Source organism: Dendronephthya gigantea, unplaced genomic scaffold (assembly GCF_004324835.1).
Source record: "Dendronephthya gigantea isolate DGI-Jeju-01 unplaced genomic scaffold, DenGig_1.0 000076F, whole genome shotgun sequence".
Lineage (NCBI taxonomy): Eukaryota > Metazoa > Cnidaria > Anthozoa > Malacalcyonacea > Nephtheidae > Dendronephthya > Dendronephthya gigantea.
Genome location: NW_021163086.1, coordinates 172,984 through 199,977, shown reverse-complemented (window position 1 = coordinate 199,977; position 26,994 = coordinate 172,984). Strand labels below are relative to the sequence as shown.

The 26,994-nt window shown below is 37.4% G+C and overlaps 2 protein-coding genes across 2 annotated transcripts in view; both read left to right on the top strand.

Moving 5' to 3' along the window:
- LOC114531987 (neurobeachin-like) overlaps nt 1-24,876 on the top strand; it is a 46,249-nt gene extending 21,373 nt beyond the window's left edge. The window contains exons 32-53 of the mRNA XM_028553583.1: nt 404-572; nt 1,144-1,430; nt 14,558-14,675; nt 15,016-15,118; nt 16,104-16,219; nt 16,322-16,434; nt 16,957-17,100; nt 17,386-17,505; nt 17,797-17,850; nt 18,049-18,147; nt 18,450-18,522; nt 18,677-18,771; nt 18,932-19,015; nt 19,308-19,335; nt 19,698-19,838; nt 20,105-20,161; nt 20,613-20,768; nt 21,488-21,667; nt 22,066-22,167; nt 22,474-22,676; nt 23,103-23,254; nt 23,493-24,876. Coding sequence (XP_028409384.1) covers nt 404-572; nt 1,144-1,430; nt 14,558-14,675; nt 15,016-15,118; nt 16,104-16,219; nt 16,322-16,434; nt 16,957-17,100; nt 17,386-17,505; nt 17,797-17,850; nt 18,049-18,147; nt 18,450-18,522; nt 18,677-18,771; nt 18,932-19,015; nt 19,308-19,335; nt 19,698-19,838; nt 20,105-20,161; nt 20,613-20,768; nt 21,488-21,667; nt 22,066-22,167; nt 22,474-22,676; nt 23,103-23,254; nt 23,493-23,568 — 2,670 coding nt within the window. The 3' untranslated portion in view covers nt 23,569-24,876. The remainder of the gene's footprint in view (nt 1-403; nt 573-1,143; nt 1,431-14,557; nt 14,676-15,015; nt 15,119-16,103; nt 16,220-16,321; nt 16,435-16,956; nt 17,101-17,385; nt 17,506-17,796; nt 17,851-18,048; nt 18,148-18,449; nt 18,523-18,676; nt 18,772-18,931; nt 19,016-19,307; nt 19,336-19,697; nt 19,839-20,104; nt 20,162-20,612; nt 20,769-21,487; nt 21,668-22,065; nt 22,168-22,473; nt 22,677-23,102; nt 23,255-23,492) is intronic.
- Nucleotides 8,282-10,051, top strand: LOC114531988 (putative nucleotidyltransferase MAB21L1). The gene has a single exon (XM_028553584.1). It carries the CDS (start codon nt 8,713-8,715, stop codon nt 9,784-9,786), a length of 1,074 nt encoding a protein of 357 aa, XP_028409385.1. The 5' UTR covers nt 8,282-8,712; the 3' UTR covers nt 9,787-10,051.
- Nucleotides 24,877-26,994: the final 2,118 nt, after the last annotated feature.

The following is a 26,994-nucleotide window of genomic DNA, read 5'->3' as shown; positions in this document are numbered from 1 at the left end:
TTTATTTAAAACAAAAAGTTAGAAAGTCTCACTTAGGATAAAATGCTGTCGAGAGTATTGAAATTTTGATTTTCTTGCTTATTTATTGCTCTTGTGGAGCCAATGAAATTGTTTACAGACCTAAGCGCGAATTCAATTTACCATTACGTAAAAAATGGCGAATGCACAATTTTCAGTGATCTGACTTGATAAAATGACACGAAATATACCAAATGACGTGAAAAACCTTTTCTTGTCACACTGCATCCTTCAAACTGAAAGTCGGTCGCTTTTTTAAACAATTTCGGACTGCATGCATTCTTGTAAGATACATATATTCCCTATCTTTTTCTTATCCTTGGATTCACCATATTTCCTCTTCAGTCTCCTGCCGGCAATTATGCTAATCAATGTTTTTTGGCAGATCATGGGTGTCATTACCAGTGAATACGGTGCGTGGAAGGAAAGTGATAAACAAGCAACAAAGTTCAGACGATTGGACAACTGGCAGGATGACATTGGGCGCCGTATGCGATTGGTTAATAACCCCTATGGTTCCACCCACCCAGAGGCCACTTTGCTGGAGGCGTTAGGTTAGTGTTGCACAATTAACGTGCGTAAACTTTGGGGCAACATAAGATGAAAAGATTTTGAGTCCTGATCATAGAAGATTCATATTAATCACACATAAGTATCTGGAAGCAAATCCATACAACTATGTTTATACTTTTGTTGTATACAAAGTTAAACATAAGCATCAAGTATTCAACCCACCTGGATTTTTAGCGCATGACTCAAATGTTAGACCTATGGCGGCCGAGTCATACTATACATAGGAGTAACTTGTGCGAGAAACCTCCCTTTTTTGGACACGCCGATATGGAAGGTTGTTACTGATGTAGTACACTCATTAGACTTCTCAAGCAAGTGATCAATTGCTGTTGTAATATACGAACGATGTTTGACCGGCGATGTGATTGATGTATGAGTCGAAGTAGGAAATGTTTCCATTTCTCTCTTTAATTCAGTATTGCACTGTTTGATAGCCATGCATAATGTATATTATAGGTTATGAAGTAGGGTTGAGGACCTTTGTAGGGGTATTGGTTAATATTTGACTTGGGGTAGTGTGGTGGCGTTAACACTCATATGTTCTCCATTCAGAGACGTACCACGCTAAGACAAACGATGGCCACCAAGCTATTCCCGCCAATGTGAACATCTCCAGCGAGGAAGAGCAACGTCCCGCTGAAGAAGAAGATACCTCCGACATGACTTCAAGCGAGAGTGATGCGAAAGACCTGAGTCCACATGATCATGTTGTTTTAACTGCGTCGTGTAAGAGTATATCACCGTGTATTGCTGCTGTCGGCACCCTCACCATTACAACCACCGCTGTATATTTCTCACTTGACGAAGAACATTCGGATAATCTGAAGTTAGACCCAAAGGTAAGTTTATTTTCTGTTAATGTTGTGTTTAGATTTATGTTGTTATATAACCAGCGTGCCATGATGGTGTCCTCCAGCATGCATCTTCGCGTTAAATGTTGTATGATTCTATAACAACTGCATAAAATAGACAAAAACATTCTTCGACCATTGGTCCTTTGTCAGGAATGTTAGTGTGAAGAGAATAGGGGAGTGCAAATGTTTTGTATGCAGCTAAACACTTGATGAAAGTCAGGCATCTCTTTGGTAACGAAGTGGTATTCTAATTTGTTTCGATTTTTCGTTTCCTATTGTTCTATTTTGTCACGTGTTTTGCTCCTCGTACAAGGGATGTGCTGTCTCATATTTCCTTCCATACTAACGAAGGCACTTCGGTCGAAATTCCGAGAATTGCTTTTCTCTATTTTAGGCAGTTTTTATACCTTTGATGCGAATTTTGCCATGCTTTCTTCTTTCCAAATTTCGGAAATGAAAAGTACAAAGTGTGATCCTAGAAAGGCAGTATGCTGCAGGGTTGAACTATTTATATGATCAACTGCACTGCAGTAAGAATTCACGTCCGGATTTTAACTGCGCGGTTTCATATTGTCCAATTTCAGTGCCTTTTGACTGCGCGATTCGCAACTGCAAGAATTCGCCTTTTTTGAATTCAATTGCATAATGTTAATACATTTTGGTATTACACTTGGTATATGTAAAAGCTGTATGAAAAACCTTAGAATTAGATACCTTCATATAATCGGACTGGAATAACCGCAAGTCGTAGAACGTTTCAAATTCTATTAGATGTGAACTGGCATAGAGTATACAGTATAGGCATCGCAGATTTGTTAAAATTAGGCTGTAATAATTGAAACCGATAATTGAAAAATAGACACTTCCCTGTGCACTCAAGCAATTTCAGCAAGTGTCTATTCGTTGGTTCTTTCAACTTTGGAGTATTATTGCCAAACTGCTTTATGAGGGTGTAATGCTCAAGAAATCATTATTTTAATTGACATTTTTTAATCTCGGTTGCATGCAGAAATGGTTGACTTTTGAAATGCGTAGTCACCATTAAATATTTAACATTAGTTATATTTAATCCTTAACTTAATCAAACGTGCTGTTGCAACTATTTCAAACTAACATGCATGATGGAAGGAAGTAGAAATTGGATGAACTTTTTGTCAAAAATATAGGTTAGTCGTAACTGACTTGGAGTAGAATATCATGTATATGTCTAATACTGCTCTCCACTCACTTCTTGCTCTCTTGGCTACGACTCTGATCAGCCTTATATCGTTTTTGGTGGTTGTTATATTTTTTTTCTTATTCCATTTTTTTAAATTTCTTTATCCATATAAAAACTTATCTTCTCATGATCGATTAGTGATAATCAGCGTTATTGTCTTCCTTGGTGGTTGTCGTGTTTCTGAACATTTTTAATCCACTCTTAAAGTTCTTAATCCATGAAATCTCATCAACAACTGGTTTCTGTGATGATTATATGTTTGCTTGGTTACGCAGCAGAATATGACTTACCGGTGAATAATCTCTTTAAACCAAATAGAAATCGGCAAAAAATTGGTTTTTGGATTCAGACAGTTGAAACACATATAGGGCCAGTAGTTTAAAAAGGTGGATTAACTATATAGTTAGTAAAAGAATTGGCTTGTACTTTTCAGGAAATATAGCTATAAGAGTTTCTATAAATATAGAAATTTAACCAAGCTTCGCGAAATATAGTTATAAGAGTTTCTATAAATATGGAAATTTAACTAAGGAGCAGTGTGAAAGCGTTTCGAAAAACCCAAGGACCTTTGTCGGGAAACTTAGGATGATACTCTGAATCTTCTGACGTAGTCTCTTAGGTAGAAACGTCAAAGAGTCTGTCTAACTTTCGCCCTGACATATCAGGTTCTTCAACTAATATTGAAGCTATTGAGATGCATCCCATTCATTTACCAGGATATATAGTTGGATTGGCTTGCTACAGCTATGCATGCATTCTTTTCCTAAACATATTCTCGATGTGCATGGAAGTAAACGTCATCATCATTACTGCGTAATCAGAAAATAACTTCATAAATTGTTCTTTTTTGTGATCCAGTAATGAATGTGTTTAGCTATATGAATTGTCATGCAACGTGTAATTTTGTTCTTCACAAAAAGAAAATTCCCAGAGGCAGGTGTATCGATTCTTAGTGGTCAATTGAAGTCTATCAATTGCGGGACAAAAGACTGTCAATCATGCAATACATCGTTTTGAATTAGACACGTGCTGATGATGCAGGAGAAGTAGTTCTTTTCTTTTCTTTTTTTCCTACGATATTCTTGTGTAGTATACATGCATTGTGTAGTCCAAGGTACTTGCATTAATCTTTTATCCCTTTATTCAAATCTGACATTCCAACACACGCTACTTATAACAATTTCATGAGGCAATAAGGCTTCATCTTGAAATGTTGGCTTTTTTGGGTGCATGCCATTTATTATAACGTATAATTATTTGAAAGAATCGTTTGATGTAATAACTTCCCATCTATATAATATGGTATAACAACTGCCCTGGATAGATAAAGAAACGTCAAGTTCGACCTAAAACCCTTGTGTGCCATGACATTTTTAATACCGTTTTTCGAAAATATATATAGGCAGTAAAAAATAATTTATATGTACATATACTGGTCTAACCCATGTCTGCATGTGTATGTAAATTTACATAGTGCTATACTTTCTGCCTCCGCAAACACGTTAACGAGCATCCACTTCAATTTTTGTGGTTTCCAATTGTATAGTATTAACAATACAGTGCTTTTTAGAACTTAATTGCCTTGTACACGGACAGAGAGAAATTTGAGCCAATGCAATTGACCTTTGTTTCTTTTCAAAACTTACACGTGTATGTTTGTTTGTTTGCAAATCGTCGAGCTGTTATGCACTTGGGCCTTGGCTAATCCATATTATCCTGTTATATATATGACATATACTTGTAAATTTATTATAGTGTCAAGTAATATAGTAATTTGTATATATCCTTTTTAGACATGCAGAATTAGGGGGGAAATGTATATATTTGTCGAGAAACTTCGTGTATATATAGCCTCTTTGTATGACTGGTCATAAAAAAGGCATTTGAACGACCCTGTTCGAATCCAACACGCGATTGGTTGTTGAAATATATTATAAAACGTACATTCAACTTTGTAACTGCCAATTTTCTTTTTTGTCTGGCACACTAAACCGTTCGAAATGTTCTCACGCTATAGCATTACCCTGTCTAGTATTTCTCAAGTATTGCAATAATTATGGCCAATATATTGTTTGCGGTTTCGAGATGTACTTATCGCGAGGAAAATTATTAAACTCGAATGGATTTAGTCGTTGCACGAAGCCTGCATGCTTATGAGTCGATCCAACACAACGAATGAATGGTTTTTGAGGCACCGGATGGGTGCGCGTGTTGCCATTCTGGTGAGAAACGAATATTGGGAAGTTTATTTTTCTATATAGATCCATTTGCAATACCTGTATTCCCACATGTACTGCGTATAAAGGAAGGAATTAGGTACTTCAATTTTATATGCACTTGCTCGATATGACACTTCAGCTGTCAATTCGTGCTGTTTCTTTGTGTTTCGAGTAAAAAGGCCCTTTCACACTGCTTAGGTGGTACATGCATGCATGCAATTGATATCATTATGAATTTAGTTTTAATGTGATTTTGTTGTGATGAAGGTTTTATTAACACCAATCGTGGGACAAATAGGAATATGATAGCGCGATTCGGAAAACAAACAAACGCGCGGTTATATTTTTTCTCTGATGGAGTGGTTGGTATGAGTTGTCTTCCTAAAATAAACATAACTAAAACTTTTACGTTTTGAGAAAAAAGGCCCTTCATACACCAAGTAATTTTTCACATTCGCGTGTGTTTTTCACATTCAGCTGATAATCATAAAGATCTATATATATTTTGGGAAGCTATATATAAACTGTCGAGGTTGCCCTATATTTTGGATTTTTCAGTCTATAGAAGTTTATCTGGTTTAAAAATGTCGAATCTCATTCCGAAATTTGGACTGCAATTTAATGTAGAGGTTCAAAATACACAACTCCTTTCCCGAATGTATTTTATAAATAGCCGCGTCGTGATATTGATATATCTTCTCAGATCTTAGTCATGCACCCACCCGTTACACGCGGTGGTATCGCGTTTATACGTTTTATTACCTTAGACCTGTAACTTTTACCTTTGCGAAGAATTGCCAATTTTCCCCCGCCTGTGCGGGCAATTGTTCCCCCCTACAGACCGAACGCTAAGTTTCTTTGACAGATGAAGTATAGGACTCGCGTTGTCGGCGGCGATCAAAGTCGATTCCCTGCCCAACTCACATGGTTCAGCTTTTGTACTGACTTCGTCGTTTGATTTATCGCAGTTGACTTGCGTCTCAGTCCATAATAACAAGCTGCCGTATAGACCTATATATATGTGTTTGTTTTTCTCGACGTTCGCTCCCTTTGAATTGCACAAGCTATACATAGTTTCATAATCATGTCATTATACACTTTTGGGCGGTTGCATCAAACTCTTTGCAACACTTCGTGTATTATCAGTAAACTCTGTCATTAACTACAGTTACAAGTTAAAAAGCTTTTTACAAACTGGTCCAATATGTGCCTTAAACTCTGTATAGCGAAAACAATTTCGTACACATTTTACCTATAATACTGTACAGACCAATGAGACCATGCATAATTGTAACTGTTGAAGACACTATTTATTATGCACTATTTATTATGTTCAATTTTCAGAATATAGACATAGTTCAAGTATATTCGTTGTCGACGAAAACGTATCTCGTGTCGGTTAAAAGAGTATCTTCTCTATAGTTTACACTACCTTAAAACCAGGATTATATTCTACTTATGACCGTCTTTATTGTTTTGAATTATATAGCAAGCGTGATAAGCTCTTATTATGAGCAAAATTAGCAAAATTTCTTTTCATTACAACATAACAGTCATTGAAAGCAGAAGGCATGTTCATAGTCTGCTATATAGAGCGAAAGAGAAACCTTTGCGCTCAGTACGTTTGTGTCTTGGCATTAACAAATATATTTTGCAGTCGGAAGTTTAACTGACTGTGTATTCTTGATTCGCTCTCTTTCAATTTTATACATATTGCCTGTGCAACTATGTCGTAAATAGCCTCGTGTAACGTATAACCTCGTCTTATCCTGTGTATGTAATCGATATAGTAAATGGAGTTTTAATATTCATCTTTGGTTTGAAAAGTACAATGCTAGTCGATAGGATTTACAAATATTCCATGTTTGAAATACGAAGTAGTGCCCAGATCGTTGCTATTTCGATGCTGATCACAATTAAACCAATTTTTTGCACAGCAAATTGGAGTATTCAGCTTAGGAGTAATTCTGCATTAGATGAGTGTTTATCATAAGCTTACGCATCATGATTATCAAATTTCCTCTAAAGTTACCCATAATCCTTTTCTCGCTCAGCGTTTGAGGTTTTAGAAGGAAGACTTTTCGAAATAGGCTGTATATATGCGAACACACACGAAAGAGGAAATATAGATTTCGACGATTTCATATCGTTAAACAGGAGCCCTTCGCGACAGCTCGACCAATTTGGGACAAGGCCTAACGTGTTTCGCTAAATAAAACTGTTTAAGTTCTCTTTTACTATTCCTAAGTGGTGATTCGCTTTCAAATGTTTAAAATGATGTTGCATATTGTCAAGCATTGAAGTACAAACTTCAAATTACCGAATTAAACACTCAATATACAGTTATTAATATGGTAATAGTGATGGGAATAATTGCTGTGTGATTGCTTAGCTCTGTTTGGGGAGAGCGTTTGGCGGAATCAATAAGTCATCTCATTCAAATTCTAATATAGCGCCAGCTTTAAAGAGCGCCGAAATCAAAAGTAATCCTGATTATTGATGTAAATATTTTTCGAGACTTTAAGATCAAAGAATATCGAAGTAGCCTGTCTGCTTCGGTCGGGGACGTCCTATTTCGAGCGAAATTCGCCCAGGTTTGCGTGTTCCGCGTATTATAGTGTCGCTCACTTCGTCACTGAGGAATTTCGGTCATGTAGAGTCGCGAAATTGCTCGTCATGTTCACCGTCCGTCTCTCCAGACTTCGAACCCCTGCCGCCTTGCTCAGAGTTGTTGTGTAAACAGACCTTTCTGTACGCTTCCGATTTGAATAAAACCACAGAGCTGCAAACGCGCGGTAATTTCAATCGAGATTCCTCGGTGAAAGGGAATTAGCAATCGTTGTACAGTTACCTGTTTATAATAGCGATAAGATCTTAAGTAGGTCCGAGCTTCAAAGGCATAACAAACGAACTTGCCGGGCGAACACGTTATTTATTACAATCTTTTCGCACACCTATTAATACATAATGCTTCGTGATAATATTACTCCGCCTCGCCGTGAAAAGGTGTGAGATTAGGTCACTGAAATTGATCATTAAGTAATTAGCGCTAAATTTCGTACAGTTCGAGCTTCTCACGGCAATGTCACACTTGCTGTCCCGTCGTATTGATTTTGAATGTTACGAAATACGCCGCGCGGAAGCGTTGTTGGTCGTAGCGAGATTCGCTAGATCTTGCTTGCGTGTTCGCGCAGCCCTTTGCCGGATGACTTGTTTCTTGGGGAAGTCAAGTATACGTCGCATATATTGGAGTGTAGCAAAGACATTGCCGGCATGCTCGGAGTGAATGTTTCATTGCAGCCGCGTGATCAATTTCACAGCTTTTGCACTAAGTCGGTGGGCGGTCTTTGTTTACTCATCTCGATGTGTTAACCAAACACTAGTGCAAACAACGATAAAATTCATGTTCTTAAAACAACCGCTCATTACCCGAAATGTCTGCTCGTCGCTTGGTCTATTTCCCGCTTCGTCGTTGACGTGGAGTGGTTGCTAACGTGGCGTTGACGGGCACAAGTTTTTTTGCTGGTTCATGTGGTTTGCCATAGTGATTCTTTGAACGCGCTTGTCCGCGTGACTAAAATACTTAGATAAGCTGGTGTTCTGTCAATTCTTTGCTTGCCTCGAAGAGAACGACGAGTTTACTCTGATTGGTGCGTCTTCGTGTGGCTTTGTCGGAGACAAAGATTAATAACGTGTGACAAGTTTAATTGGGTACTGAACGCGCTCATGCGAACTACTACATCTCGAAGTCAATACGGATTGTCTAAAGTCTTCAACGCGGCCGCTACGCCGATCGTCGAGCCTTTGCTGCGAGACCACATCGCCTGACATGGCGTTCTTCGTGGAACTGAACAAGTTCATTCTGCAATACGTGCAAGAGAGGGTCCGTAATCGAAGACACGAGATTGGCCGAACTTTAGAAAGCATTGTTGCCATCATCAACGATGTTCTTTCCTCTGTAGAAAGTCTCGAACCCAGATTTATATCTTCCTTCAAGAAGGAAAATGGCCGCTACTCTGGGCTTCGCGTCATCACCTCGACCCGCTTTGAACTGCATCTGTTCTTGAATCAGATGGGGGTGTTTAACTTCATCGACGATAACTGCCCGCCAGGTTGTGCGATGCTCAAGCTCAGCGACGAGCGAAAGCGTTCGATGTCGCTTTGGACCGAATTTATCACGGCGTCTGGTTATCTGTCGGCGAGGAAGATGAGAGCTAGGTTCCATTCGCTTGTGGCCGAAGCCGTTTTGAGATGTTCCGCCAGGGAACAGGTTCGAGTCCAACGCGGAGTGTCGTCTACCGTGCTCGTGATCAGAGACAAGTATACACTCAGTCTTATTCCTGCGTTCAAATGTGGCGCGATATGGCCGCGAAACGTTTGTGTTTGGCCAACGAATGACCAGCTCTGGCCATCGCAGTCCGAGATCGAAGTGGTGAAACGTCGGGGCTTCAACCTTCTCGCTGGCGACATGTTCCCAGGTTACGAGACGCAGGCGGCCGAAGGTGACGCGTGGGTTTTAGATTTTTCTGAAGGTGAAGACGTGCTCTTGCGAGGAAGTTGCCGTAAACAATGTTTGGCCATACTAAAGACTTTGTTCGAGAGACACTTGGATCTTCCGGGAAAACCTATTCAACCTTTACTTATGAAAACATTGCTTTTGTACGAGTGTGAGAAACACCCGCGCGAAGACGAATGGGACGAGACATCGCTCGGCGAGCGCATCAACGGCATCTTGCTGCAGTTGGTGTCGTGTCTACAGTGCCGTCGCTGCCCGCATTTCTTTCTGAAAGGCGTCGATTTGTTCGTCGGTAAATCGCGCGAGGTCCTGAACAATGCCGCGCATCAAGCATGGAGGCTTACTCGCGCAATAACAACGAATCCCAATTCTACGGAAATATTATGAAATATAAAAGAATGTGTATAAATATATAAATGTGTATATTTAAAAAAGATATATATAATAATATACTAGAAATGTAGGCTATATGAAAATAAGAAGAACACTATCCTATGATGCATGCATGCATATATATATATATGTTTCAATAAAAAAGGTTTATCTTTAATAACGCGCTGCTGTATTGCAGTCCGAAATGATTCTTTGCCTTTAAACAACACATAATCGATAAGAAAAGCAAACGTTAATCCCATTAAATTATTCGTGTGTGACAGACAGTCTGTGATATTTCTGTGTGCCTTCTATATATATTTATATACGTGTAGATGCAGTATTTGTTACTCTCGCAGGGCCAGTGTATACGTTTTTAACGAACGATCGTTTTGTGGAGATATCGGAGATTAGACCTGCATGTACTATTGGCCAGCCATATAATAGATCGATCCATAGTGCAGAAGTGGTATGGCCACCTAGAGTTTCATTAATGAGCCGATAGAAACACGTTTTCAATTTTAATGAAAACATAGCCATTCTTTTCTTTGGTAAATGCCGATCGTTGCTCTTCGTTTGCATTACCTATTTGATAAAACAAACACCGACAGCGCGGTTTCATTTCGTGTCCATATATTGAAGTCAAGAGGGCGACTTCAGCAAGTGCAAATTGATTAAGTTTTTCGAAAGATAAACTGCTTTTGTTCTAACGGTTTTGTGTACATCTGAATGTATAGCGTAGCCCTTGTGCGATTGTTGATCGAAGGTGAAATACACTGAAAGTTCTAGTTTTCTGTTTGTCTGCCACGTATGCACGGAGCGGTTGGACGGCACAGCGTCTTCCGATGGTTTCAATGCGCGTTTTGGACTCGCATTTGAATACGCGTTTTTTTAAATTTCCCCTTTCAAAATATTTTTACGCCTGTTGATATATTGGAACAGTTCATTAATGCTTCATGACTAAATTTTTCCATATAGGGTGGACATATCTTATGTTTCCGGCAAACGGTAGCGCAGAAGTACCGAAATGAAATGTTCTTCAGTTTGATTGAAATCATGCGTCGGCCCAACTTCTGCTTGTAAATAATTTCGAATTTAAATGTGTGCATGTGTTTATAAAAGAAATGTGACGATATATTCATATATTCGCGCAATACGTCCGTTCCGTATATACACATGCAGTATCTCTTAAAATGATTTGTCACTGTGCATGTATATGGATATATACAGCACGACTTATTGGACGTTTTACCAATTCAGAATGAAAAATTAGGAGTGATTATAGGACACGAATCTTCTTATATAGTGAGGGTATATAAAATCAAGCCCAGGAACTGGAAAAAATAGGCACATTTTCGCTAACTATCTTACGGTTATATAAGGCATATAGTTATCGGTTTCATTTTCGCCCCGTGTAGTCGCGCAGCCTTTTATTTGCAACTGCTCAGCCGTTCCCTTGTGATTAAATGATATAATGCTATATATAATTGTTCTTCGTGTATAGACGTCGCCGCCTCCTGTGGGGAGGGACGTGCAGGGGATTATGATAGGTCACTATGTTTCAAACTGCACATTCTATGTTTTGATGGAAATTACTCGCAGCTTGCAGCCAAATTAAAAAGCAATACAAGCTTCACAGTCTGTACGATGTTTTGGTCGGTATTAAAATAGCCTGAAACCTAGCACAGACATCTGCAGGGCCGGCAATTTATCACGAAATTCCCTTTGTATATGCTAGGTCGGTAACCTGTACACTTTAGCAATGGATGTTATGGATATCTCTTTAATTAGGAGCTTCCTGTTACAGGCAATTGAAAAGGATTAGGGAGAATATTGTAATAACAATTTGCTTTCTTAGGATTAAGTCAAGATCGTTTTGATCATTCAGGCGCTTATTCAATGCACTAATTTTGTGCGGATAGCAACCGCTTTGAAGTTGCTCCATTTGGTAAATCAAAGCAGACAGTATAATCTCATGAAGAGAAACAAATTTAGTTCGTCACCTGCATGTTGTGCACGTTGAGTGTTCCCCTTTGTATGAGCATGCATGATATCCATATATATTAACACTTTTTGGCAGTGTTGTCACATTTTCGATGTGCTTCTAATATATCAAGAGGGAAAAATAAGGCTTGACAATTTTGTTTCCTGCGTTGAAGAATAAAAATATTCCACGTTTTTAATGAGGTTCTCTCCTGCTCTTCTCTCCTGTTCTTCCTATACCCAATTTCCCAAAGCAAATTTTCGATTAATTTTAGATAAAGTTTAAGATCATAGCCGTCCTGTATTCGAATTGTCAGTGGAGAGAATATTATTTTAGAGAGTTGCTTGGCAGCTTTCGAGTATAATTTTGGCGGTCCTATGCACACGGCCGGAAATTAATGCCCCGCTACTCAAGGTGCCTGACCAAATCTGGAAAATAATCATGATTTTAAAGGAGACCTAAAAAGATTCTGTCTGTCCAAGTATTTTGATACCGAACTATTGAACTATGGGTTTTATGCACGTTCTCTGTGGTGCGTCAGTTTCTTACCGATTGTGATTGAAAAGCAATCTGTCTATATATCATATGTTAGCATCTTTTGCAACAAACAGTATAGGTTTCAACCAACCAAGAATCGATCCTTTCATTGTACGGCCTTAAGTATCGTTAAGAAGTATTTTAATACCGAACTACCGGGACAGACATTGCTATTTGGCGTGTGGTCTATTTCCAACAGATATTAATAGGAATTATTTCTGTTTTTTCGAATAAAGGCATATGTAGCAGCATTAGATTCAATTGACAATCGACCGTTTTATCGTATACAGCCTTAAATTTCTTAAAGAAATATTTTGATTCCGAACTACGGAACAGATATTCGTAGTTAATGTTTTCAATTGTGGTCGATTTCAAACAAATTTTAATTTAAAAAATTCCGTTTATCCAAATAAAATCATTTTTAACAGCAATGGATTCAATTGAAAATCGACCGTTTTATCGTATGGCCTGAAGTGTCATAAAGAAGCATTTTGATACCGAACTACCGGACAGATATTGGTGTTTGATGTTTTTTCTATATATATTGTATGTAGTCCATTTCCAGTGGACATGATTGAGGACATTGAAAACATGAATTAGACGAAAATCGGATTAACTGTAATAAACTTGAAAATGTGCTGTTTTTGTTCTTCTTTTTAAGTTTTACGCAACAATTCGAAGCCAAATGTTAATTTTGCCTATGTCAATAAACACTTCGACGACGAACGTGTCGAACATCATGAATAATGACATCTTTCAAATTATATTCGTTATTGACGGCGCTTATAACACATCTTGAAATATATTGGAATGAAATTGTACGTTAAAGCCAAATCTGACCTACCGCTATGCGGTTAATATAATTCATTCTTTGCTATGTATTCTTTCGCATTGTAAGATTTCATTAGGTCGAACTGTGAAATATTGTTTTGAATTTCTGTTTACGAAAAGTCTGCCGCATCAGAAATATATTAAACTATTTCACACGTTAACATAAGCGAGTGATCGTTGATGATGAAATCCTTTATCGCTATATAAACTACATGCACGTGCATTAAAACTTGAAACGCATGCAGTGTCTATTTTAATAGAAACGTTTTGCTTTTGAGTTTCTATACATGTCGAAAGACCTCTGATCAAGTCTGAAAAGTAGTTGAATTACAATGAAGTTGAATTACAGAAAAATATGGTTCAGTTATAAGGTTTGGTAATCTGCAAGTCCCTTAATCGCCCCCAAAATGTCGGGTTCAATTACACATCTCATTGGGCTTTTTTGGTGAAATTTTTTTCTTACCGCCTGTTGTCTCATCTTCCGTTTAACGGCCGTAATACAGCCGTGCCAAGAAGCGTTACGAAAAACTTCAATTAATCAATTTGCCTAAATTGAAGGAAGTTATTGAATTATTCCCCTTTATTCTAATAATTCCTTTATAATCAAATTGATTTTTTATATTTTATTTTGAGGCATTCGGGAATGTTCATTGTGGGCCGGTCCTACGAAAGCCGGATAGAAGCATCCACCAAATAATTTTTATTTCTTTGATCGCTATGGTTGTTGGTGGTTTTGGAATGCCTTTTATTATTATATATCACTTGTCAAAGTTTGCTGTTAGTTTCTTTTTATTGGTCGAGAGCGAATCACGTGCGAATGACGAAATTCGCCCGTCCGACCCCCTGTCGTCCACAAAACATAATGTTTCCTTCGGTCGCGATAAATAAGTGTTAAACCTAAATGTAAAGTAGAGTTGCTCTTTATCGATTGCTGGGTCAGCATCTGTGTTCTATTCATAATGTACCACACGCCTTCCTTATTTTCAATACCACCAGGACATTTAGCCCAAAATTCCATTTTCCATATCATCTTCCAAGATAATTGAATAATTTGAATAATGGACCACCTTGTTCAGATTTTCTAACCGGAACCGTCCTGATCTCGAATATTTTCAATTTCGTACAACAGTATGTTCAGTCGTTTTCAAAAAATGAAACTGATTCCACAGACGAATCGCAACAATTTAGCTATATCTACCTAAAACGCGGGTAGTTGCACAATGAGTGATTCTATTGAATTTTCTCAATGAGTAGAAGGAACCCTAGTCACGGGCGATGCGAATCTTTTCCACGCGGAACCCCATACTATTTCTTCATCACGCGTACGCACAATTCCACTTTCGATCAAAAATTGCCTTTGAAATCACGTCTTAAAACTTAAAAGTATGTTTTTTGAAGATTCAAGGAATTGATGATTGAAATACCTTCTTTCAGGTAACCGTGTATGCTGACTTTTTGCATGGGAAGTGGTCTTTTGAGGACATCAAAGCTGTTTTTTCAAGACGCTATTTACTTCAAAATTGTGGTGTGGAAATATTTCTTACGTCGCGGAGTAAGTACTTTCACGCCTACGTTTTTTAGTCCCCTCAACTCACTGTTGTACTGGACGCACTGGAAGCTATGTGGGTGAACGGTGAACTTAAGTCTTCAAAAACTCAAGTTACGACCATGCTTCATTGGAATTTCCCATCGAAATATACCAGAGGGATGAGTCTGAATGCATTGGCGTGCGGCCAAGTTTTTTTTAGGCTCGTTTTGTAAAACGATCGTTGACGACAGGATTGGCCTATTAGCATTGTTTATTTTGTAGTAATTATGATTTAACTACCCGACATGTGGAAGAGTTGTATACCAACGCCCCTTTGTCTTTATCTTATTCTGCTTTCTCTTAGACTCAGTGATGTTTGTCTTCGATGATCATCAAACCGTGCGAAAGGTGGTTCGGGCTTTGCCTGTCGTGGGGGTTGGACCTCATTATGGGTTATTGCAAACAAGGTATAGATAGTTGTTTAGAGCAAATTTGCGACGTTCACAAGAAAATGAAGGCATAGTACGTATAAAATAAAGATTTTCCCAAAATTCGACATTCAACTATTCAATTGAAGAAAATCAATCGCTCAACAAAATGATTATAATCTTGCTTTTGAAGAATCGAGGAAGAATCGCTTCTATTCCAGAAAAACATTTTGAAATATTCCATGCTGTGCCTTGATATTAAAAAAACTGTCGAGCAATGTTTCCAGGGGGAGTTTTCTTGTGGATCACTTTAAAATTGGCTTGCGCACAAAAATTGAAACAAAATTATAAATCAGAGAATGATGGTAAAGTTCATTTTATATTCTCTTACGAAGTTACGTCCGTGAAACAGGAGCGCCAAGTTGACCTATTAGCGACATTGCCTCATTTCTTACGCAATTTGTGCAATGGTACCTTAATAACAATACATTTTTGTAATGGGCATTTTGCATGTGACTCCTTTACTTCCGTTTTAATGAAATAGAGCTACGTCAAAACCTTCTACTCTTCTTGATATATCCGCTTATATACGAAAATGTTAGAGATTCCGTGCATTTTTCCTGCATTTTCCCTTTGGCCCCATATCTAATTAATTTACATTTTTGTCAACGTGGTGTTTGTGTCACAAAAAGCCAGACTAATTTGAGTGATATGCAAGTACAATATTTTTACCGAATTTTTGCACCATGCTCTTTGCACATTTGCTATCCCTCAATCCGCCGGACTACGCATGCCCAAACACAAGTTTAATTGACGTCATAGTAGTTTTATATTCTGAATTTTGCTCCCCAGTATATTGCAACCTTTGTGTAAAAATGAATGAACAAAGCCGCTGCCCGTAAAACAATAGGCATGTTTAATATTTCTTTTCGTTATCTAATAGCAAATACGTATAGTTACTCTCGACCAATGAGAAGTGTATTTGGAATTTGAAAAAAACGTCTGTTCCGGTTTTATTTTCTAGAGCGACGTCTTTGGCCAGTCCGAAACAACTGTTTCAGAAATCAAATATGACTCAAAGATGGCAACAAGGAGAGATTTCTAATTTCCAATACCTTATGTTCATTAACAAGATAGCGGGTACTGGCAGGATAACTCTTAAGAAAAGATTTTTTGTTTATCTCTAAAAAGCGTTTCTGTTTTGAAAATACAACGACTCACTGTGTAACTGTTGACTTATAGGACGCACATACAATGATTTGAACCAGTATCCAGTCTTTCCGTGGGTGTTAAAAAACTTTACGTCTGAAAAATTAGACCTCCATGATCCAAACAACTATCGCGATTTGTCAAAGGTAATGTTTTGAAATTTGTATTTCGTTGTCTTTTCGATTCGTTTAGGCATGTTACAAATAGTACATCACTATAAATGGAAGAATCTGGTTACACTAGCTGTGCAACCGTATATGCCTCAAATTCTACGAGTTATTCGAGAATGAATTAGTAGATATTGACTTCCTCTTCTCCTCAAAATTAAATACAAGAATTTTCTTCATCGCCTGCTCGGTCTTTGTGTATAGATTCGCTCTAAAGAATGAGTGAGTTCAACGAAAAAGTGACAAATAATGGCTGAAAATAATTTCCTTACTACTTTACCTTGTATACTGGTCAGATGAATGGTTTATTTTTAAAATCATCAACAGGAAATTCGTGCAGCAGTGCAAATACCCTCAAAATATGTAACTTCATAGGGACATTAAGTCTGGAATGCATCTAATAAAGTACGATCTTATTTGTATGTGTTCTGCAAATGCAGAATTGTTCAAATATAAAATGTTGTGTGTCTACTTGTGTTTATGTTTGTTTCTTTCTTCCAGCCAATTGGCGCTTTAAATCCAGAAAGACTCGGACAATTTTTGGATCGCTTCAATTCCTGGGACAAAAGTGAAGACATCCCGCCTTTCCATTACGGCACGCACTACTCAACTTGTGGTTTTACCTTGGCTTGGTTGATAAGGCTTGTAAGTATTATTAATTCTGATATGCACAACTTCTAGCGACTTCTGGGTAAATAGAAATGCTATGTCAAAGCTACATTGTTGCGAAGAGGTTGTTGGAGAATTTGGGTTTTTAGCATCTCATATTGTCCAGTAACTCTATTTTTGTTCCGTGAAGAAGTTAGTTAATTAGTAAAATGCAAAAACCCTAATTAAAAAGTTACATGTACAATTTAAGAAGATATATGCACAAGGTAAATGAACAAGGATGGCGTTTAAACGTTCCATCTCACAGAACATATTTTTTAGGAGCCATTTGCGAGTCAGTTTTTGAACATGCAAGGTGGCATGTTCGATCACCCAGGACGCACTTTCTCCTCTTTGGCTTATGCTTGGCAAAACTGTCAACGTGATACATCAGACGTGAAGGTGAGTCAAACTTTAAAGTATCATGCTCAACTGTCATTTACGCGTTAGTATATTCAAGAAATTTGGCAAGAAAATATGGACCGGTTGCATATAAAACAATATTTTATTCAAATACTTGACCACTATTTTAAACCTTTAGTATTACTGAAATTTAAGCTTTCGACTAATTTAACAGAATTTCACACACAATACAATTTTCAATAACTAGTGGTGAAAACCGTTTTCTTTGTATATGTTTCCTTCGGATTCGCACGTCTCAATGTATTTCTGGATTTTTCCTTCTTTTTCTAGGAGCTAATTCCAGAGCTGTATTATTTGCCTGAGATGTTCGTTAATTCTAACAGGGTATGTGGCAGAGAACTGCGAGCTACGTTTATTCCCAATCAAGTACAATTGCATGCTTTTTTATTCCATGTAAACGTTGTTGAGAACTCGTTTCTGTATTATATTACCTTATTTATTTTAGTTATTGCAACATAGAAAACCATCTATTTACTAAAAGATACATGATGCAAATTGCATAATTTATTGTTCACTTTTTAGTTTCAATTTGGAGTCGACGATGACGGAAGAGTTATCGATGACGTTCAGTTACCTCCATGGGCGAATTCTCCCGAAGATTTTATTGCTAAACATCGAGCTGTAAGTAGCACATTCCACCAGTTAGTAGCATAACCACTGTGATTGCTGTACATCGATCCCTATAGTGTCCACTTCACTTAGGGATATTCGGGGTGGTATATGCAGTCCAGTTTCCTAAACTAACAATAGCGCCGTTGTTTTGCACCCCCTTCCGTTGAATCAAAGATGAATAGATGGCGTTCGCGTGTTTGAAATACCCTGCGAAACACTGTTACTGCCTTCACCCAGGCGTTCATAAGATTTTACCTAAATTTTACTTCCGTAAAGAAAAGACGAGGCATTATTTGTTGTTGTTGTTGTAGGCACTGGAGTCTGACATTGTCTCGTCCAATCTTCATAAATGGATTGATCTTATTTTTGGTTTTAAACAAAGAGGTAGGTGATGAGTAGGTGGTATATCTTCGCAAGATTTGACGTGTATTCCAACATGGGCAGTAGATGGTAATTAGTAAACACCAGTGAAATGTATTTGGTCATGTATTTTGGTGTATTTAGTCACCTTCATTGACAGTTCGCTTTTTGTCTGCAGGAGTCGAGGCCGAGCGTGCTGTTAATGTGTTCTTTTACCTAACATACGAGGGAAGAGTGGATCTAAACTCTATACAGGACCATGTCATGAGAGAGGTGATTGACTGGCTATCTTCCGTGTATAGGTCGCAATAGAACACGTGTTCAGTTTGTTTCCACTTTGAAGTTCGTATACTTAATATACGACCCACTGTCTGTACCATGACGTGTAACAGACATGCCTATCTACTAAATTCGACTTTATGTTATATTCCAGGCTGTGGAACAACAGATTAAAAGCTTTGGCCAGACACCAGCTCAACTCCTTACTGAACCACACCAGCCTCGCCTGTACCGCAAGGTTTGCCTTTGATTATACACATAGTTCTAAATAAGTCGTTATACAACTCGTTATGGTTCCATTTCTCGTTCATATAATTGATTGTTAACTTATCACTTGTTCCACCTGGCGCAACACATCACCCAACCAGTCTCTTCAAAAATCAAAAAAGTTATTCAGAAAAAATTTGGGGAAATAGCTTGTATATAATTAGTCGACACATTTTTCGATTCTTGTTTTTTGTAATCTTACTGTTTATTGATGTTTCATCGTTTAATACATTCAATTTTAAAAGTTTTTCCTCTTCTCACAGATACCAGAAGGATTCGACTACAGTAAATGTAAGAAACTACTCTTGAAATACTTAATTATCCACAACATTTATTTACCACAAAAAATTGTGTTCCTTAGTTGTTTCCTCTACTTTCCTGGCTGAATCTTGAGTCCTTATTAGCAGCATTTTAACGTAAAATTGTCGCTGTTAGCTAAGCAAGTTCCTCTTGTATGCAAACATTTTCGTTAGAGTAATACGGCTTTCAACTAGCAACAGGCTGACAAGGGTAAAGATCCGGTATATCATGAAGCACCCCAAAAGCCCAAATACTTCTACTTATAGAAAACGATAGCTATAGCATTATGACTCATGATCTCAGTATAGAATTATTAATATCTTTCGATAAATGTGTTCTTACTTCGTTCGTAGGTGCGTACCTGGAATTTAGTATCACACCAAGTATTCCGGTAACCCAAATTGCTCTAAACATATCGGTGCCGCAATTTCCTGGGCTAGTGGCAATAAGCTGTAACCAGTGCTTCTCTTTCAATAGATGGATAAGCCTATCAGGTTTGTGTTTCAATTTTAGACAGAAAGTTCAAAGTTTGCGAGTTTTGATTTTTTATTTTCTCCTCGTCTATAAAGGGGACATAGACGTCGAATTTTGGTCGTGTCTTAAGTATTTTGAACAATAGATAATATAAGATAATAAAACCTTGTTTTCCTGTCTATGTATTGTTTGAATTTAAGTCCACTCAACCAATATTCGACGTAGGCATCAGCTACCCTATGCATATTCTCTTGATATACGGGTGATTTTTACATTTGCATTTCAGGTCCTCCAGGAGAAACGCCTTTACAAAATATCCAAATTGAACCGGATCCTTTGATTGGTAAGTTTGACTTTGAACATGAGGAAATTCCGAATTTAGAGTTTAAAGTTATATTCGACAATTATGCAATGAGCTTGAGACATATGTTTTATGAGGCGACAGCCATAAAGTGCCATAAAGTACCACAAAGTCCTATTTCACAGCCATTGAGTACCATAAATACTTGGGCTTAAAGCTTCATTTACACTACTCCCAATTTTTGGTACGGTACCAAAAAAATGGTTCGGGTGAAATTTTAAACCACCAAAATATATTACCTGTAGGTCCAAAATTCATCCGTACCAAATCTAGAATTGCGCGTAGTTGTAACTGATATATTCAAAAGTCTCTTTTTGTGTAAAAAGTGAAAATGGTTTTGGAATGAAAGAAGAATATTCGACGATTGCACTTGCCAGACTGATGGTATTGTTTTTATAAGAAAGTTTGACAATTATTGAATTTTTTATTTTAGGTTCCAAAACTGTCCATCCTAGCCGTCTTCTCGGCGAACCATTGGACCAATCGGTTACCCCCACTTCATCTTGTTTCTCTGTCACCGCTGATAATCGTTTTATAATCGCCTGTGGATACTGGGATAAGAGCTTCAAGATTTTCTCTACAGATACCGGTAAGTATATTTTTTGCTATAGCTTACACAGGCAAGGTGCGGCAACTCTCTCCAGCAACCATTACTTATGCATGGGAGGGGTACTCTATACTAATATGTTATTTATTTTATTCTTTTTTTTCTGTCTATTGCCAATCCGATTGGCCTATCGCCCTACAAGTTCCCCCTATATCTGTATCCTTACATGAATTATGTTTTTGTGATTCATTAAACATATTTTTCCCGTTGTGTGAGTAAACACACGTAACAAGATGCAATATGTCATTTACTCAATGTGTCAATCGTGTTTATATATAATATATTATCACTTGGCATTTGGATTTTCCAAAGCAGCTTTAATGTATTGGGCATAAGTTAGAAATATGATTAAAACGATACTTATACATATGACTGAATAATACTTAATTGTCATTTATTTTTCTAATATCAATATAATTTATTCTTAGCTGACTGGTATCTAGCCAATGTAATGCTCTTTTTTGCATCCAAAAATTTATTATTATTCATGAGCGTAAAGATCGACTTTTGTCGACTTTTATGATGAAGTTGGTGTACTCATGTTACCAATTTATTGCTGTAGTGGGACGAAACATAGCCTGCCCACAAAACATTATAATATAGACGAAACATTATAATATTGGCCAGGCTGTTATGAACAAATTGCCATCAAAACATTTGGCAGTAATTGTCGAAATATGACAGGTTACTGTGCCTCTTAGGTAAGCTTCATCAGTGCGTGTTTGGTCATTGGGACGTCGTTACTAGTTTGTCGTATGCCATCGATGCCATTGGCCAGAATGCTAACGATGCAATTATTGTTTCTGGCTCACGTGATGCGACCCTGCTCGTGTGGCATTGGAACGATAAACAGCAGCGGATATCCGCTAATGGCAGACCAGGTTTGTCTTGCACGATTTAAGATTAGAGACGATTCGAATTGACAATAATTTTCTAGGTGAATTTGATCTTCCATTTTATAGAAATTAATCTTGCCCCTCCGATTAGAAATACACTTGTGCTCTCGTTCAACTAAACACATTTCCATATCCATGCAGGATGATTGTTTAAAATGATCTATTTATTAAACAAGTGAGCTGAAATATTTCGATGTAAAAAGTTTAATTTTCATAATATGGAAGTACATATAGCATAAGATGTACGTACGATTCACAAGATGTATGACAGTATTTCTAAACTTCAGCTTATCCACTGTTTAAGCTAAGCAGCATTCAAACAACCGGCCCCTGCATGGCATATAACATTAACGTCCAACTCAGTTTTGTAACTCAATTTCTAGGCGATTCAGCCTCCCCGCGTGCCATTCTCACCGGTCATGAGACTGCTGTACTTTGTGTCGCAGTGAGCTCGTCTTTAGGATTGGTTGTCAGTGGTTCACAAGGTATGACATATCTATCATTGATATCGTAGCTAGTGCATGGCTTCATTTCTTCTTACAGACAGTATTCGTCTAGCGATTTTTTTTGGCATTTTTGGAATAGGATTTGAGGTTCGCCTCGCCATTTTAACAATTTTGTTACCAAATAGGCTTCCATGTCACGTATTTGTAGCGTTTAACGAAATGATGAGTGATGTATAAAATTTAAGACTGCAATTGCGTGTTATATTTTGTCGTTGGCAACAGTAATGTCAGCATTGTGCTTGTGGCTCATCTACCCGTGCATTCATTGGTAATTTACCCTTTTAGATGGTTCGTTCTTACTGCACACGCTAATGGGTGAACTTTTGTGTACTTTGGTGGAGCCGTCAAGCTGCAGCCATCCCATTGCCGTCACAATATCGGGTGAAGGATATATTCTTGCCACATATGCAGACAAAAAAGGTGTTTTAGCATTGTTTTCGGTGAATGGAAAACATCTTGCAAGCTCAGCGCTGGAAGATCAGGTTCTAGTAAGTTGCTTCGTTTTTATCACATCTTGTTACAGATGGTTATTTTTTGAAATTCCGTCATGAATATAATATAATTTGGAAGTAAATCTTTTAAAAGACCATGCAACCCCACACCTGACGACATCACAACGATGAGGTTAAAATTAGTGCAATAAATTAAGAGTCATCTTCTACACACGAGTCATTGATACGAACTTGCGCACATTTTTTTTTTTAACTAATCACAATACCTGCGCATACATGGAGTGAAAAATTACCACATTCCGATTGCCAAGCCTGTTATACCACCATTGGAATCTGTGGCGTAACGTTAAACCTTAGAATATTTGTAAAATAACCATCTTGATGTTAACAACCATCTTCTTTCATGTACGAAGAAACTTCCCTCTCATCTTTCTTACACATGCGTGCAATCCCTATCTTTAGGTGTCGTGCTTCTCACGAGATGGTAATTTCTTTTTGACTGGTGGATTTAGTAAGACAGTTTCAGTCTGGCGCACCAGGGACATGCAAAAGGTGCATTCATTTCCACCATATGGGAGCAGTATACGTACAATGTCTTTGTCAGAAGATTGCAAGTAAGTATAAAAAAAAAGATACTACCTTTTCTTTGGGTGTCGTTCGTTCAAATTATTTAAATGGTTGGATTTATTTTAAATTGCCATGACCATCAAATACGTGCATTGCAAATCATTTTAACCGCATTAGTTTCTAAAATTTTATTACCTTTCCAGTGTGTCGCGAATTACTACTTTACACACGATTTATTGAATTCACTATACCGCTAACAATGCCTTTTTTGTTTTATTTATATAGATGTTTGGCTGTTGGTTTAGCATCAGGAAAAGTTATAGTTTTGGAAATGGAATTCAGTAGATGGTCTCTAACATAGTTATTTATTGAAATATAGTTCAATTAGGTTCGTAGTAAATGATGAAGAATGATCCATGCAATGACAGTGCGAGATAGTTGTGGCTTGTGGCCAAAAGTAGTAGTTGTGCCTGTTATGACACTCACATTTAATAGTCTTTTTGAAGATGTCCAACTATTAGAATTGTTTGCTGCAATTTAACCGATTGAAAAACTAGGATCTATACATTTCACATTCCTGTTGGTTAGTTAGCAATGTTGATGCGAGCATTCGGCATATCACTTATGACACTATCACGTGATTTCAATTTTATTATCGCCACGTGACTGACTACGTTATGCAGAAAACTTTACAAGGGCTGTTTTATTGGATAAGGAGAAATTTTGCGCGTGGATTTGCGTCTCGTTTTATATAGTTAACTCGTGTAGATATTAGCGTCCTTACTATACAATATTGCTATCGAATGCTTCGAGCTTTCAATTTTCTGCTATCTTAGCCTATATGACTTCGAAACAATCCATGTCAAATTAAAACAAAAGTAACGATCTCCCTCAGCAACATTTATTTGTTATATATAGAACAATTTCAAGCTACACCGCACTGCCGTACAAAAAAGGCTGAAGACGTTTTTAAAGGAAAATATTGCAGTTAAATTTTTCTGTCACACGTGCAAGATTTTAATAATACTTTTACAAAAAGTTGTTAAAATTTTTTTACAAATTCTCATTCATTTCCTTTGGGATACTTGTGAACAAATATCAAATAGTTGACGATAGATACGCGTATCCAAGATGGCTGAGAACGTAACCATTCATTCGAAAACGTTGTAAACTTAATTAACTGAGTATGCCTATAACTATGCTTATGACGTTCTACTAATAAGGAGAATTTTTATTTCTATTTCCTTCGAGAGTATCAATTCCTTACCATCCGCCGATGTACATGCATGCACATGATAAATTTTATACTCGTCGTTCAGCTTGAAACCAGTTCACATGCATAAGAAATTTTATACTTATAGTACAGCAATAAACCCCTCTATAATTTATATTACTATACGCGTCCACACGGACCACGCCAATCTAAATGAGTCAAAAAATTTCCCATAAGAGATAAAACGAAGCTTTTCATGCAGTAATTTTAAGTACTTTGTAATAGCCAAATGCATGCATAGTATAATTATGAACGCGAAAAGCGACACGCTGCTAACGTGAACAATATTTAGACAGGTAAATGTGTTGAAATGTATAGCATTGCGTGTGAATGTAGCTACTAGGATTTTAGATACGCGTCGTGTAAACTTTTACTCTTACCGAAATAAATTCATTTTAAACCATAAGCTTTTATTTCTTTTATTAGTTTTAGTTTAAGATATGTCTTCTATTACTGTTAGTATTTATTCCCATTCTATTTTTTTTTATCAAAGAAAATGAGTGCACCAGTGTGGTTATTTTTATAGCTGCAAGCTATCATATTTCATTTGTGGGCCGAGACTATTTCGTGCTATTTTCCGGAATGAAAAGTGTAAATTCAGTCATCCGGTAGGCATTGACGTATTGACCTCACTGGGTATTACCCACAACTGAAGAAGAACCGTGCCAGACTGTCGTCTAGGCCTGGGTTGTATTAATATCGGTCATTGTCTCTGGACACAAATAGAAATATTCTATCACATGAGCCACCTTGTTCTTAACATGTTCATACAATCTTTTCAATATGTTTTTATATAAAAACATGTTGTCACGGATTCCTATCTTTTTTGTCAATTCTATTTGGTAAAACCAACCAAAAAATTGGTTGTTTAAGTTTTTTAGTAATTTAAAAAAAAAATTGGTCCAATATATTATTGTTAGGTAACCAAGTTAAAATTGGCCCCGGGTTAACTAGCCAAAAGCTTTGCATGTATAACAAATACACCTGGGTTTCGACAAAATGATTATTTAAGTTCTACTTTCAAATTTTGTTGTGCACAACCAACGTGTTGATAACCACACGCAGTGTCGCTATACGTCTCCACTCAACTGTCAACTATCACTTCTTAAAAAAATCGCACCGTAACCATTAGCTTCACTTGCGCCGCATATAACTAGCTTATGACGTAGTAATGCTCCTCCTTTGCTCAATGGACCATACCTGATATTGATAGTATTAGGTTATTAAAGCTACGAATAAGATTCAATTTTGTGCGTTTTAAACAAGGAAATTAATCATCATCATCAAAGTAAACCTATATAATTTTATATAAAATCCTTCGAAAAAAGGGTGAGTAAAATAAAATAGAGTAGTAATTCGCCTGAAGTACTGCCGTTCTAGCGGTGAAGGCAATGCTCTCCCATGCTTCAAACTGTGGGATCGAGTCCAAGCATGTCAGTTTTCCATTATGTCTTCAAAAGCGTAAGTAAACAAAAAACCATGTCCGTTCAGGAAAAGATCTCGTAGTCTAGTGCTGAAGACAATGGTCTCGCAAGTGGTAAATTGATGCTTCGAATCCTATCATAACCATTTTTCATAATGAACTTCGTGAAAAGGTAAAATGAAAAAAACCATGTCCGTTCAGCACAAGATCTTGTAGTCTAGTGATGAAGGAAATTGTCTCCAAAGTGGTAAACGATGGATCGAATCCTACCATAACCATTTTTCATTATGAACTTCGTGAAAAGGATAGGGTAAATTAAATAACCATAGCCGTCCAGCGCAAGATCTTGTGGTCTAGTGCGAAGACAATGGTCTCCCAAGTGGTAAATCGGTGTTTCGAATCCTACCATAACCGTTTTTCATTATGAACTTCGTGAAAAGGATGAAGTAAATAATATAACCATAGCCGTTCAACACAAGATCTTGTAGTCTAGTGGTCAAGATGTCAGTCTCATGTGTCGACAGTCCAAGGTTCGAATCTCGTTTTATATGAAAATTTTCGTTATTAATAAAATATTGTAAGGTCATGATGAATAAGTTGGTGTAGGCTTCCAACAATCACCAGTTAGCCTTGTGGTAAAGTCGTGGATTATCAAGTACAAGATAGAGGTATCAAGAACAGTGTGGGACGTTGCTCATGGCGCGAAAAAGAAAAAAGAAAAAAAAAAGAAAAAAACAGTAGGTATGTTGTTCTGGGGAGGTTTGTGCTCGGTTAATCTTTGCATATCAAAGTTAATCTTTAGGGAAATTTAGGAAAACCAGGGGATAGGTAGGGTGAATGAGGGGTACATGAGTACAAAAAGACTTAGTAATTGGGCGCCACGGCTCCCGGGGGCAGGAGGGAGGGTATAGGTGAGAAAACACTATATAAAATGTTTAAGTCTTTTTGTACTCATTTAAACCTCTTTACCCCTATTTATCCTCCTATTTACTCCTATCTATCCCTACTTTTACCTATCCTCACATACCCCCAACTATCCCCTAACACAATTAAATGTTTGAAGAAAGCTTGCTTTGAAAGTCAGGAAAGCC

Excerpts from the sequence above, each read along its gene's own strand:
- LOC114531988 (XM_028553584.1), top strand. The coding sequence starts at position 8,713 with ATGGCGTTCTTCGTGGAACTGAACAAGTTCATTCTGCAATACGTGCAA.